Genomic DNA, 13,562 nt, shown 5'->3' with positions numbered 1-13,562 from the left:
GCTCCTTAGTTATTCATTGCTTGTGTTCTCACATGTGCCTTGACCAGGGTGCTCCAGCAGAGCGAGTGACCCCTTGCTCAGGCCAGCAACCTTTGAGCTCAAGCCAGTGACCATGAGGTCATGTCTGTGATCCCACTCTCAAGCCAGTGGCCCCACACTCGAGCTGGCGACCTCGGATTTTCGAACCTGGGTCCTCTGCATCCCAGTCCAATGCTCTATCTGCTCTGCCACCGCCTGGTCAGGCCCAAGTTGATTTTTAAAAGAATTGTACATCAAATTTATTGGGATTATATTGATTAATAAAATTACACAGGTTTCAGGTGCACAACTCTATAGTACATCGTCTGTATATTGTATTGTTTGTTTACAACCTCAAGTCAAGTCTCCCTCCATCACTGTCTATCCGGTCTCTTAAAAGTGGGTTTGGAATTATCTTAAAGGAAGTATCTTTACAATCAGTTAAAATTTGTTATACCTGAATATTCAATGCCGGCTGATAGATATTTGAAATCATTACTTGAATTTATTTACAATGATCTGATCTGTCAGAGTGACTTCCTGAAATTTATCACCCAGAGACTGGCAGACAAACCCTTTAAAAGGCATTTTTCCGTGTCAGTGGAGAGTATGGGCTGCTGTGTTTAGCAAAGGTGACATCTCGAGCCCTTTGTCCATGGGTGGAATGATAATGTTAATATAAATTGTATTTTTTCTATATTGAGATCTACTGTAACATCTCTGACCAGAGGTCCAGTGCAGCAGAATGATATACAGTTGTTAAAAAGCAGCATAGCACAGTGGTTAAGAGAGTTGAGTCTCTGGAGCCACAGCCTGGTTTCAAATCCAGAATGGGCAGGTTATTTAACCTATCTGTGTCTCAGTTACCTCACTTGAGGAAGGGAGGTAAATATATAGTTAACTACTATATAGGATCCCAATCTGAAGCAAGCTCCATTTGTTCGTCCTGATACAAAAAGTCTGAAAACCATACTTTGAAAAAATACTGCTCTGAATCCATCAAGCTAGAGCCCTTTTAGGTGAGAGGTAGCCCTTAGCCACATGAACTATGGTGAAGAAGCTCACACATTTCTTAGAGTAGGGCAAGTGGGTGGGGCGCTAATGTTTGATTGTGGTTTAGTTAATGAAAGGGACATAACAGAAGCTACATCTCCACCCTGAGCCGAGACTTATGATCAAAAGTGAATTCCTGCCAGAATAAGCATACAATTGGTCCTGTGAACAAGGAATGACAAATTGTGGTATTTTAAACTTGTTTTGCTAATCAGTGTTTTTCTTTTCTTTTTTTTTTTTCTGTTGGTCAAGGTTGCATGATGGAATTTGAACATTACCTCAAGAGGTTTTATGTTTTGGATTAGCTACTTGTGTTTGTACTGCTGTTTCTTCAGACTTGTTTTTTGTGGCCTTTTGAGACCATAAACCCAAAGGAATTATACCATGGACTACAAGGAAAGCTGCCCAAGTGTAAGCATCCCCAGCTCTGATGAACACAGAGAGAAAAAGAAGAGGTTTACTGTAAGTATGCATCGTAAAGCGCATGGGGAAGAAAGGAAGATAGAGAATATTGCCATTTCTGCTTCTGTTCTTCCTTAACCTAGGATGTCGCCTCTCTGTCTGCACATACCCAGATTTTACGCATCTTTCAAATGCTATATTCTCCACTTTCTTTCCTGAGGACTGCAGTGGGATACAGTTTCTTTCACAGTGCAGATTTTTGCCTGTTTACCTATCCCCTTGAAGAAGCTTATGATACTATCTGCTAGACCCTCTCACCAGAAAATGTACATACATAAGGATCTTTGACACATGCACATAATTTTATGTATACTATCAGGGGCTAATGGACTCAGAAGTCATTGATCCCATGTTAAGAACCACTATCTTGAAATTTCTGTAGTATTTTTCTTACGACATTTATTATTTTCTACCTCAGTTTTTAAAATATGTAATTTCTCCTTTCTTAATATGTTATCTCTTTTTTTCACTTTTTATCACCATAGAATCTATTGTAGGGCTTTATAGAGACTAAACGCAATGAATATTTGCTGAATCAGTGTATCAATGGCTATTATTGGAGAATAATCACTTTTCTATTTACTGTAATGAAGCATATAATATTATGTTTAGTTCCATTAGTTCTGTCATTATATACAGAGATTTCCTGCCCCATGCCCCTAAAAAAATGTCATTTATGTGTCTATAACTGATCTAGTCTTCCCTATAAACTCCCACCGACTGAGTGGTGTGAAGAAATTTATTTAACCCAGTTCTGTTTAAGATAAACAATCAGTTTGAGCTAAGATTTAAGCAGTTCTTTTAGGTAATAAAAATGCTCAGGTTGTCTCCATTCTGCTCTTACTCATACTGAACACACACTCCTCCCGTCTGACGTCATGGTTTACGGGAGGAGCAGTGTCCCCTTTCACAGTGTGGAGTCAGTGACGCGGTAGCCTGGTGAGGGCTCTTGCGTTCTCGTCGTCCTTCTAAGATCTCTGCCATTCCAGGTATGGAGTGACTGGTTTGGCAAACATTCAGCTATGCTTGACCTGACCCAGCCGTGGGCATTTTACCGGCATCCACGGCTGGCATCTGCAATTGATAAACTGACTTGTTATCTATTCTTTGGTTGGGCTGGCTGGGGGCTGGTGGTGATTATTTGCTTCCTCTTGGTGCTCTAAGACTGTTGAGCCCGCTGAGGCTCTGACAACCCTTTGTCTGCTCCTGAGCCAAGGGATGTACCTCAGCCTCTAACCAGGGGCTCACCTGGCCCCTGCCATTTGAACCCCATGACAAGTGACTTTCAACTCAGAGTCCATTTCATATAGGAGCTGAGGAAAGCTGAGGAATTAAACTCTGACCACTCCACTCTGCCTTCTTAACTAAGTGGGGCTAGGACCCCCCAGTGGTGGTGTTCTCCCAAAGTCCCAGAAGAAGGAGCTGGAAACAGCCCTTCTAGCCTCTACTCTCCCTTCCTTAATACCCCCACAGCCTGCACCAAAGCCCAGAGCTTGTACTCTGTGTCTGGACATTTGCTTCCCCTCAGTCTTTGTGTTGTCGTAATATCTTAACAAGCATTGTGCATTTTTTTCTACATTTGCATAAACAAATTTTAGAAACATCACTAATGGTAAACAAGAAGTCAGTGTACCTAGGGTAAAATAGTGAGGTGTGTAAAAGTTTCCTTCCTTCCCCATCCTTATTTTTTTTACCTTTGGGCCATTCTCTCCTTCAAGGGCATAACCTCCTGCCAGGTTTGAGAGGAGTTCATACATAGCAAATATCTAGGATCTAAGGGTATCCTTCTGTTTTTCATGGTAGAGGAAGTTCTCATACATCTTTCATATAACTCTATACTGTGAAGCTTCTAACAGAGAATTGCATTGCATCCTAGGACAAGTCTAAATTATACTTTCATTTTTCAACTCAACAAATTGTCACTGAGTTTCTTTGTTATGCCAGCCTCTTTCTAGGCACTGGAGATACAGTAAGTGGTAGGAATGACACAGCCCTAACTCTCAAGAAACTTACATTCCAGTGGGGCAAGACAGACAATAAGGAAATATTTTAAATACTCAGTAAGATAACTTCAAATTATAATAAATATTATACTGCTTTCTATGAAATCTTGCGATTTTTTTTTTGCAAATAAAATTATTTTTTTTAATTTGCAAAATTTTTTGTTTGCCAATCTGTTTTTTATTAGAACTCAGGAAGCTCTTCTTAATAAATCCTACTGCTAATTAATAATTCACAAAGCTTTATCTTAGTTCCTATAAATATATCTGCAGCAGGGCTGCTTCAGCCTAGACCTAGACTTGGGTTCTAGTCTTGACTGTACTTGGTTAACAATGGGAAGCCACCTTACCATACCAGGAATTAGCGCAAGTAATCCAAGAAGCTTGGATTTCCAGTCCTAATTTCCAGTCCTTTTGTGGTAGTCCTGCTCCAGGCCTATCCGATCCTGAGAGGCCATAGATTAGCCTGTAATCTAGTTTTAGAAGCAAGGCTCACCTTCACTGAAACCTTTACCAGGTTCTTGACCCTCTACTTCTGCACACTCTCCATGTGGGCAGTATCGTCTTACAAATAACTCTGACGTCTTACATCCAATAGCTTCCTCTAAGACAACTTGATACCTTCTAGGTTAGGACCAGAAGAGCCAGCCATATCACCACCTATAGCTCATATAGGGTGATCTTTTCTGTCAAAGTGACTCATCACTTCCCCAAGTGTCTGATACTAGTGACTTTGCTTCAACTTTCAGGTGAATCCTTAACTCCTCTTACTGTCAACCTGTTATTGTGGTCATATCTTACATGATACTACAGAATTCATACAATATAATCACATACAGTATCATGGAGGTCCTCTTCACAGTATTATGTGACTATGAACTTGTGAGTATAGCTTACCAAACTTTCATGGGAAAGGATAGTTTATATATGTTTGTATTCCCACTTTCCAAAATTAACCTGGTTTACTTTAATTTATCTAACAAATTGTGGACAACTGTATTATAAACCCCAAAGCAACTCATATCTCTTTCCCCTGGTCTTACACTGTGAAATGATGAGATTGATAACCCAAGCCATACCTCAGTGAGCCTTTTCTCATAAACTTGGATTCTTGTTATTTTTTTTCTTTAGAAATGATGTAACATTTTTGGGGTCCCAAACAGTTTTTACATTGGTATGTTAAATTATAATCTGAGAGTATCTGTGGGATGAATTGTGAAAGTTGATTCTATATTACAATTGTTAAGACCCCTGGCCCCTAGCACTTAGTTTGCTGTTTCAATCCTGGGGTCGCCAGCTCAGCCCTAATCAATGGGTGCACAACTAAGTGGAACAAGTTGATGCTTCTCTCTCTCACTCTCCCTCCCTCTGCCCATTCCCCTTCCCCCCCCCACTCCTTCTTGCTCCCTTCACCCCTTCTACGCTCACTCCCCTACCCCCTTCATCTCTCTCAAAAATTAATGGAAGAAAAATACTTGATACTGGTTCTGTTGCGCAGAGGGTTAGAAAATTTAGATCTTAGTCTCACAAGTCCAGGTACTTGGGCAAGTTACTTTTTGGGGGCCACCATTTCCTCATGTATAGTCGGTGGGGGCAGAGCATGTAATATTTGTTCTGCTTATTTCATAAGGTTGTTGACTATGGTTATATGCAATTATGTGTATATGAAATATTAAACATAAGTAAGGTAGTAGGAAATCTGAGGATAAATTTTTAGTTTGAAAATATTGTGTAAAGGATAAACTGGAAGAAAGAGAACTAATAACTGACTTGAAAATATAATTTCAGGATAATGGCACTGCTGGGGGAGAACAGAGGAGAATGTCATCAAATGAATCTATAATGTTTTATTCTTGGGGGAAAAATCTGAAACAAGAATGGCAAAATGTTAGAATTCATCTAAGTAATGAGTACATGGGTGTTCACTGTATTCTCTGAAAAAATAAAATATCACCTCTCAACAAGATAAAATAAGTGTTTCAGTTGGTATACTTGTGTATCCTAGAGAATTATTTATAAACATTAATGTCTAACAAATCTTCACGAGTATGAAAATAGCTTATTCACATTTTTAAGTAGCTACTGGGTTTTTTACAATCATTTTATTGTTGTGTTATTATATTTTTGGTTTCATAGGTTTATAAAGTTCTGGTCTCAGTGGGCAGAAGTGAGTGGTTTGTCTTCAGGAGATATGCAGAATTTGATAAGCTTTACAATACTGTAAGTAATAATTTACATGATGTTTTATTTAAAATAAAACACCCGAGAAAACTCAAAAATTAGAGCAATTTTATTTGAGTGGTTAAATAATACTCATATATAAGCAGAAACTGGTAAGAGATTCTTCAAAAGCGTTTTAGCTTTGCAATTGTCCAAGAAAGGGTGAAGGGACCGATGAGAAGTTCCAAATAAAATATTGAAGATATGAAAATTAGATGTACAACATATATATATATTTAATCCAATAACTATATTTTTAAATTTTATTTATTGATTTTAGATAGAAATATTGATCTGTTCTTGCATGTGCCCTGAATGGGGGTCAAACTGGTAACCTTTGCACATTGGGATGATGTTCCAACCAACCAAGCCATCTGGCCAGGACTTAAAATATATATATTTTTAAAAATCAAGTTTTATTTAAATTAGCCCGACCAGATGGTGGTGCAGTGGATAGAGTGTCGGCCTGGAATGCTGAGGACCCAGGTTGGAAACCCCGAGGGCGCCAGCTTGAGTGTGGGCTCACTGGTTTGAGCATGGGATCATAGACATGACCCTATGGTCGCTGGCTTGAGCCCAAAAGTTGCTGGCTTGAAGCCCAAGGTCGCTGTCTTGAGCAAGGGGTCACTGGCTCAATTGGAGCCCCCTGGTCAAGGCACATGTAAGAAAGCAGTCAATGAACAACTAAAGTTGATGCTGTTCATCTCTCTTCCTTCCTGTCTGTCTCTTTCTCTCTCTCTCTAGAAAAAAATTTTTTTATTTAAATTAAATAGTATGTTAGAAATAAATCCTTTATATCTACCTCTCTAATAATTGTTAATCATCAATTTTTTTTAGTTAAATTATCATACTATCAGCTTTATTGTGTTTTCTGTTATTTAGTTTTTCTTCAATGCCTATGCAGCTGAAACTGGCTGTTTATAGTTTTAAATATTGCTTAATATTTAGTATTGCTGGTCTCTTTTGGTTATAAGTGAAGTCATACTTTTAAAACAAAATAATAGCTAGTAAGAGTTATACATGAGATATCTTCTGTAATTTTTCAGTGATTTTTTTTTTTTAAAGGTTTATATTAGAGGCAGGGTGAGAGTTGAATTGCTAGTTCAATTTGAAATTCTTAGATACCATTATGTACATGATAAGGATTTTTTGATGATTGTATAGATCTGTACCTATCACCTGGGTTATACTCAAGTAAAAATAACATCATGTTAACATAACACACATACTCATTCACACAGTGTTTATATGAAATTCTTAGAGAGATGAGATCACATTGTGTTAATGAACTACTACTAATAACTGAAAATTTGAGAGTTCTTCATGTATTTTGTTTACAAGATTATATAGACCAGATTTGCCCTCTGAACATGTTTTCTTTTATAGAACTTTATGAAGTAATAGTGTAGTGGATGTCATCTAGAAACTGAGAAGTGTGGACATCTGCATGAGTGAAAAGCTTAGCATCCTTTGATGGTTTCAATTTAAATAGCTGGTATTTAGCCTCAATTTGAATAGCTGGTATCAGGCAGTGGCGCAATGGATAGAGCATTGGACTGGGATGCAGAGGACCCAAGTTGGAAACCCCAAGGACGCTGGCTTGAGTGTGGGCTCATCCGGCTTGAGTGAGGGCTCACTAGCTTGAGCATGGGATCATGGACATGACCCCATGGTCGCTGACTTGAGGCCAAAGGTCGCTGGCTTGAACCCAAGGTCCCTAGCTTGAGCAAGGGGTCACTTGCTCTGCTGTAGCCCCCCGGTCAAGGCACATATGAGAAAGCAATCAATGAACAACTAAGGAGACTAAAGAGCCTCAACAAAGAATTGATGCTTCTCATCTCTCTCCCTTCCGGCCTGTCTGTCCCTATCTGTCCCTCTCTCTGTCTCTATATATATCTCTGTCACACGCACACACACAAAAAAAATTGATTTGAAAGAGAGAGAGACATAGATTTGTTGTTCCACTTACTTATGCATTCATTGGTTGATTCTTGTGTGTGCCCTCACCAGGGATTGAACCTATAACCTTGGTATATAGGGGCAATGTTCTAACCAACTAAGCTATCTAGCCAGGGCTACCTGGCCATTCTTGTTTCATTTCTGGCCCTATCCAGCCCACTGTAATTTTGAACCATATTTTGTTTATTGTATCATTTCATCTGTACTTATTTTAGTATCATTTCTAATAAAGGTAAAGATTGTTAAAAACATATACACATGATATCATTATTACATCTAAAACTAAACTAATGATAATGTAAAAAAAAATTGGTCTGTATTTATATGACTGGTTGATTAAGTCTATTAAGTGTCTTTTAATTTCTAAGTTTTCCCTTCTACTTCTCTTATCTTTCCCTTACAGATTTTTGTTGAAAAAGCAGTGTCATTTGTCTATGGACTTTTCAGTCTGGGTTTTGCTGATAGCATGTCCATGGTGTAGAGTGATTAATACAGTTTTCTATTCTTTCTATTTCCTGTCTTTTGATAGTTAGATACATAGTTTCCGTGTAAGGGAGAGGAAGGAAGTGCTCTTACCTGAAGTTTATAATAAAAATAAGCATTAATCCATATTTATGACTTTACTGCCCCAAATTTTAGTTCTTCAGGGCCAAGCTGTTCCTTTTCTGAGGATAAGGAAATCTGATAAATGTATTAGAATAGCAATAGGGGGAACAGCTGAAGTAGAGAATGTTGAAAGCAAAATTTGTCAGCTTTCTTAGAAAACAGTTGTCAGTCTATTCATGTGATAGAACACAAAGATCACATCTTCCCCTGAGGTAATAAATGGTGAGTAATGTGTATTCAAAACGTGTATAACATGAATTCAGCACTTAACATAAATGATTTCCTTCAAACCTCACGGCAGTCCGTAAGGTAAGTGCTAAAATTATTCCTATTTTACAGGCAAAAAAGCTGAGGCATAGAGATGTTAAGTAACTTATCCAGGTCACAAAGCTGCGAAGTGTTTTATTGGCGCAAAATAGGATGGTTAGACAGTCTATGGTATTTTATTGGCATTAATTTAATATTGTACATTTGATCATGATATATTTTAAAGTATTTCATACAATGGATTTTCTTGCAAATCAGATTGTGTTTTATTTTGGTGCATGTGTGACTAGAAGACTTGTAAAATTAAGTTCATATAATGTTTTTAATTCTAGTTAAAGAAACAATTTCCTGCTATAGCTCTGAAGATTCCTGCCAAGCGGATATTTGGTGATAATTTTGATCCTGGTAAGCAATAACTTCGTAGACCAGACATAAGTGGTGGTTGAAGTTTGAAGATGTAGTTAATTGCACTGTTTAATAATAGAAGAATTTACAAAACTGATTGACCCCATGCCCTGTGAAAATAATACCTTAGGAACATGCTTAGTGTATCAGGCATTGTTTTAAACATGTTACATGTTGTAATTCATTCAGTCCACACGCGACCCTTGGGTTTGGGTTTTATCATCATCACTCTTATAGATAAGGAAACTGAAACACAGGGACGGGTACAACTAGTAAATGTCAAATTTGGAAGTTGAATTTAAGCAGTCTAGCTTCAGATAAATTTCTTGATGATTAAGGATTATTTGGGGGGTACTTTTCTAACCATGAAAGACATTCTCAGTCTAACCATTGAAGTTACTCTGAGAAACATTTATTAAAAGTATACTCCGTGCATAGCTCCCTGCAAGCCTCTGAATGGGGTACCAAGAAGATGTCCTATTTGTCATGCTTGGGGAGTATAATGCCACCAAGAATCTCAGGAATCTGGAATCTATATGTCTGAAGCCTCAAGCCTGGAGCTTTTCACTAGTATCTGAGAAGTCAATCCAGGTCACAAGTGGCTACTTATAGAGAGACAGATGTCTTCTTATCTACCAGAAATCCTATCAGGAAAGTCATCTATCTCTGCAGAAGATGAAGCCTGACAAGTGACAGTGCCCTTCCTCCTCTCTTACTTCCTCAACTAATTTGCTTGTGACCTGTAACCCATTAAATCTATATATATGCCTTCCATGTCTGCTTTCTTGGTCAAATCCCTCTCTACCAAATAGCTCTCAGGTTGCTTATCTCAGCTGTGCTTTTTTCCCATTTCTTTCCCTCCCAAACCTTTTCACTGTGCTGTGTGGAATTCTAGCCCATGATGAACAGCCTTCTCCTTTTCCATCGTCTTTTTTATATTTCTTCCACATTCTTGCTTTAGTTAAAACTTAGTTTTCCCCTTGAGGCTGTACATGGTCCCCTGTAACCTCCTGTAACTGGAGGCTTTTTATTCTTTTACACTGTATGAACCTCAGAATTGGCAAGGATTTTCACTTTCCCTGTTACATGTAGAATTTTTATTTCTGTTTGTAACTACGTCATTCACAGGAAACTAGAGGGCTAGCAAGGCCAGGTCACTCTCCCAAGCCACACAGCTAATGTGTGGAAAACTAGACTCATCCAGGTTTGTTGTTTCTCCTATCCCCTTACTCTTTTGTCTGATTAATGCATGGTACCTTTAAAAACAAAATTCACAAATTTTTATGTACAATTTTATTTTAATTACTTGTTTGGAAAATTACAAAGCTCTTATTACCCTGTATCCTGATCTGAAAGGATTTCTCTCGCCCCTGCAGGCTCTAAATATTCTCTGATTATGAATATAATAAGGTTACTCTGGCTACCAGTAGCAATGTTTGGGAGAAACCTAAGGTCTCCTTCAGTCAAAGTTTGATTTTTCTTTCTCCCTGACCCACAGTGTTGGAGAGTGTCTTTTTTTGGATGATTTTTCATGAAGCATCAAAATGATGAAATCTTTATAGGTCCGTTTAATACTTATTCTGAAGACTAAAGCTTGCATCTTTTGAATCTCTAATGAAAACCTCTTTTGAATAACAACAGATACATTACATTCACATAAATTTTTAATTGGAGAGATTTTAAAAACTATCTTCAACTATATTTTTTTCCAACTATAATTTATTTTTATTTATTTTTTTAGTGGGGAGACAGACAGGAAGGGAGAGAGATGAGAAGCATCAATTCGTAGTTGTGCTACTTTAGTTGTTCATTGATTGCTTTCTCATATGTGCCTTGATGGGGGGAGAAGGACACTCCAGCTGAGCCATTGACCCATTGCTCAAGCCAGTGACCTTTGGGCTCAAGCAAGCAACCTTTGGGCTCTAGCCAGTGACCATGAGGTCATGTCCGTGGTCCCACACTCAAGCCAGGATCCCTCACTCAAGCTGGTGAGCCCACGCGTAAGCCAGCAACCTTGGAGTTTTCAACCTGGGTCCTCAGTATCCCAGGTCAATACTCTATCCACTGCAGCACCACCTGGTCAGGCTCCAATTATAATTCTTAAAGATAAAATGTCAGCCTTTATAAATTCCTGGAACTTATCCTATAACGGGGCTGGTATGCATTTTAGTCTTACCTGGACTTTTTTCTGATACGTATTTGCATGCTTAATGTTGATCTAAAAATTAAACTCTGAATTGCCTCTAAATTCTGACTACTGCTGCTCTGCCTTTTTTATTACTGGCTTCTTTTTTTCTCATTTTTTATGGGGTTTTCAAAGCTGTTTCGAGTCAGTAATGAAGTGTCGAGTGTAGCAGCACTGAGTGCGGAGTGGCTGTCCTTCCCAGAAGAAAGCAGTCACTCTTCACAGCCTATCTCCCACCGTCTAAATGCAGTCAGTAAATATCCACAGGGCAATTTAAAGCTGCTTCCATATTACCAGTAGATTTTCTTTATGTCAAATAGTCATTCATTTTAATTCTCCTGCCTGTGTTACTTACTGAGTCCATTTCCTGAGAACTGTCTTTCAAGAATAATTTTTAAGGTAAACTTCACATATGCTTTATTGCCCAGTGACATAAAGAATGCCCATGGAAGAGTTTAACAGATATTCTTCAAGAAATTCTTCAAGATATTCCCCAAGAAATTCATAGTCGAACAAGAAAAAGTCACCAAATGCATCTGGATCTAAAAGACCAGATCTAACTTATAGTTGTTTTTTATATTTATACCTTACATTTAAGAAACGGAAATAAACCTGTGTGACTGGGAACAACCCATAATTTGTGTGACAAACACTATACATTGAAACTTTTGTTGAGTAGTAATTATTTTCCTAAACCAAAACTCACTGTGAAGTTAAATGTTGTCTACAGGTTTTTATGGAGACATTCACTATTTTCAGATACTCTCTCAACTCTCCTATTTCTTCAACTTTTAGTGTGTACTGGTGCTCTTCAACGTACATTACATCCTGATAAACCCATCCTAAGTTGAAACTATCATAAGTCGAAAATCCATTGACTACGCCTAATTTACCGAACATCATTGTTTAGCCTAGCCTAGACTTTAAACGTGCTCAGACCATTTACATTAGCCTGCTATTGGGCAAAATCATTTTGTTGCCACAAAGAATAAATGTACTTGCATGTGGTTAGCCTGGGAAAAGATCAAAATTCAAAGTATGGTTTCTACCTAATTCTTAGCATTTTCACACCATTGTAAAGTTGAAAATTTTTAAGTCAAACCATTGTAAAACAAGAACCATCTGTATTTTTTAAGAATTAAGGTTTAAGATGATGGATTGTTGACAAAACAAAAATAGTAATAGCTAAAGATTGTGCCCTTTCCACCATGCAATCTATTATAAACTTATATGCAGTCATATTTAATCCTATAACAACATTATGAGGTATAAATGTTTTTATTTCCATTTCACAAGTAAGGATTTAAGTCTTAGAAAGATTCAAGGTTAGTTGCTAATAAGTAGAAGAGAGGATATTTGAATAAAGTTTTCTAATTCCAAGAAACCTTTGTACTTAAGCTTTATTGCTAAAGTGCTGTTGCATGAACCTCAATTATAAGCAATCAAAACACTTTGAAGATGATGGACAATTATTTGTTAGGAAAGTGTTCCAGAGTATTTTTCAAAGGTTTTTTTTAGCAGCAGAGTTTTGGTGATACTTAGGTAACCAATTAATCATTTCCCAGCAGCAAAGATTTCCAGTAATTCTTGTTTTGTTTTTAATTAGCATGATCATGTTGGTCACTAGTGTCCTAGCGTTAATTTTTATTCCTTACCTGATAGTAAGGAGAAGTTGGACAAAGCAAATGCCTCTTCAGTTTTTACAGTGAGTCTGTTTAGAACTAAAATAGGAATTCTTTCGGAGACTTTTCTTTTGGGAGGTATGTTACCTGCTTTATTTTAGTTTCATAATCATTGTATTTGTGGATTTTAAAATATTTTATACTTAGAAATAAATATATATTTGTTTTTTATTGTACATCAAGAAACAAGAATTAAGAAATAGCTTCTTAATCAGAATTCACTCTTATCTATTCTTATATAACTATTGATAATTATATAGTCTGACGTAAATAATTCTAATAGCTTATGTCTCCCTTAACAGATTTTATCAAACAAAGAAGAGCAGGATTGAATGAATTCATTCAGAACTTAGTTAGGCATCCAGAGCTTTACAACCAGTAAGTACTATTCATTGTGTTCTGAAGAGGCATTGAAACCAAACCTAAGAATATTGAATAAGTAACTGATACAGACTTTATATGTTCTGTGGAATGTTATTGTGCAGAGAGATAGAGAGAGAGAGAGAGAATGTGTCTGTGTTTGTAAAATCTTCCTCAAGCATTTTCTCCTGGTATTTTTAACTCCTTTTTAACCATCAACTCAAGGTCCTAGTTATTTTCTTTTTTCCTTTTGTACTTATATTGGTTTTGTAGATTAAACTTGAAAGGAATTGCATCGTAGTTAAAGCACATTGCTAATTGTTCAATGTCATATTTATTCAGGCT

At 37.3% G+C, this 13,562-nt stretch overlaps 1 protein-coding gene across 4 annotated transcripts in view; it reads left to right on the top strand.

The window, feature by feature from the left end:
- Positions 1-13,562, top strand: part of SGK3 (serum/glucocorticoid regulated kinase family member 3) — a 119,324-nt gene that overhangs the window by 69,518 nt on the left and 36,244 nt on the right. For all 4 annotated transcript variants that reach the window (XM_066378936.1, XM_066378933.1, XM_066378935.1 and 1 more), the window contains exons 2-5: positions 1,324-1,533; positions 5,670-5,753; positions 8,918-8,990; positions 13,160-13,235. In XM_066378936.1, coding sequence (XP_066235033.1) covers positions 1,456-1,533; positions 5,670-5,753; positions 8,918-8,990; positions 13,160-13,235 — 311 coding nt within the window. In that variant the 5' untranslated portion in view covers positions 1,324-1,455. The remainder of the gene's footprint in view (positions 1-1,323; positions 1,534-5,669; positions 5,754-8,917; positions 8,991-13,159; positions 13,236-13,562) is intronic.

The sequence above is a fragment of the Saccopteryx leptura genome, chromosome 3 (assembly GCF_036850995.1).
Source record: "Saccopteryx leptura isolate mSacLep1 chromosome 3, mSacLep1_pri_phased_curated, whole genome shotgun sequence".
In the NCBI taxonomy this organism is placed as follows: domain Eukaryota; kingdom Metazoa; phylum Chordata; class Mammalia; order Chiroptera; family Emballonuridae; genus Saccopteryx; species Saccopteryx leptura.
Note: the sequence above shows the minus strand (reverse complement) of the source record. Positions and strands in the feature narration are given on the sequence as shown.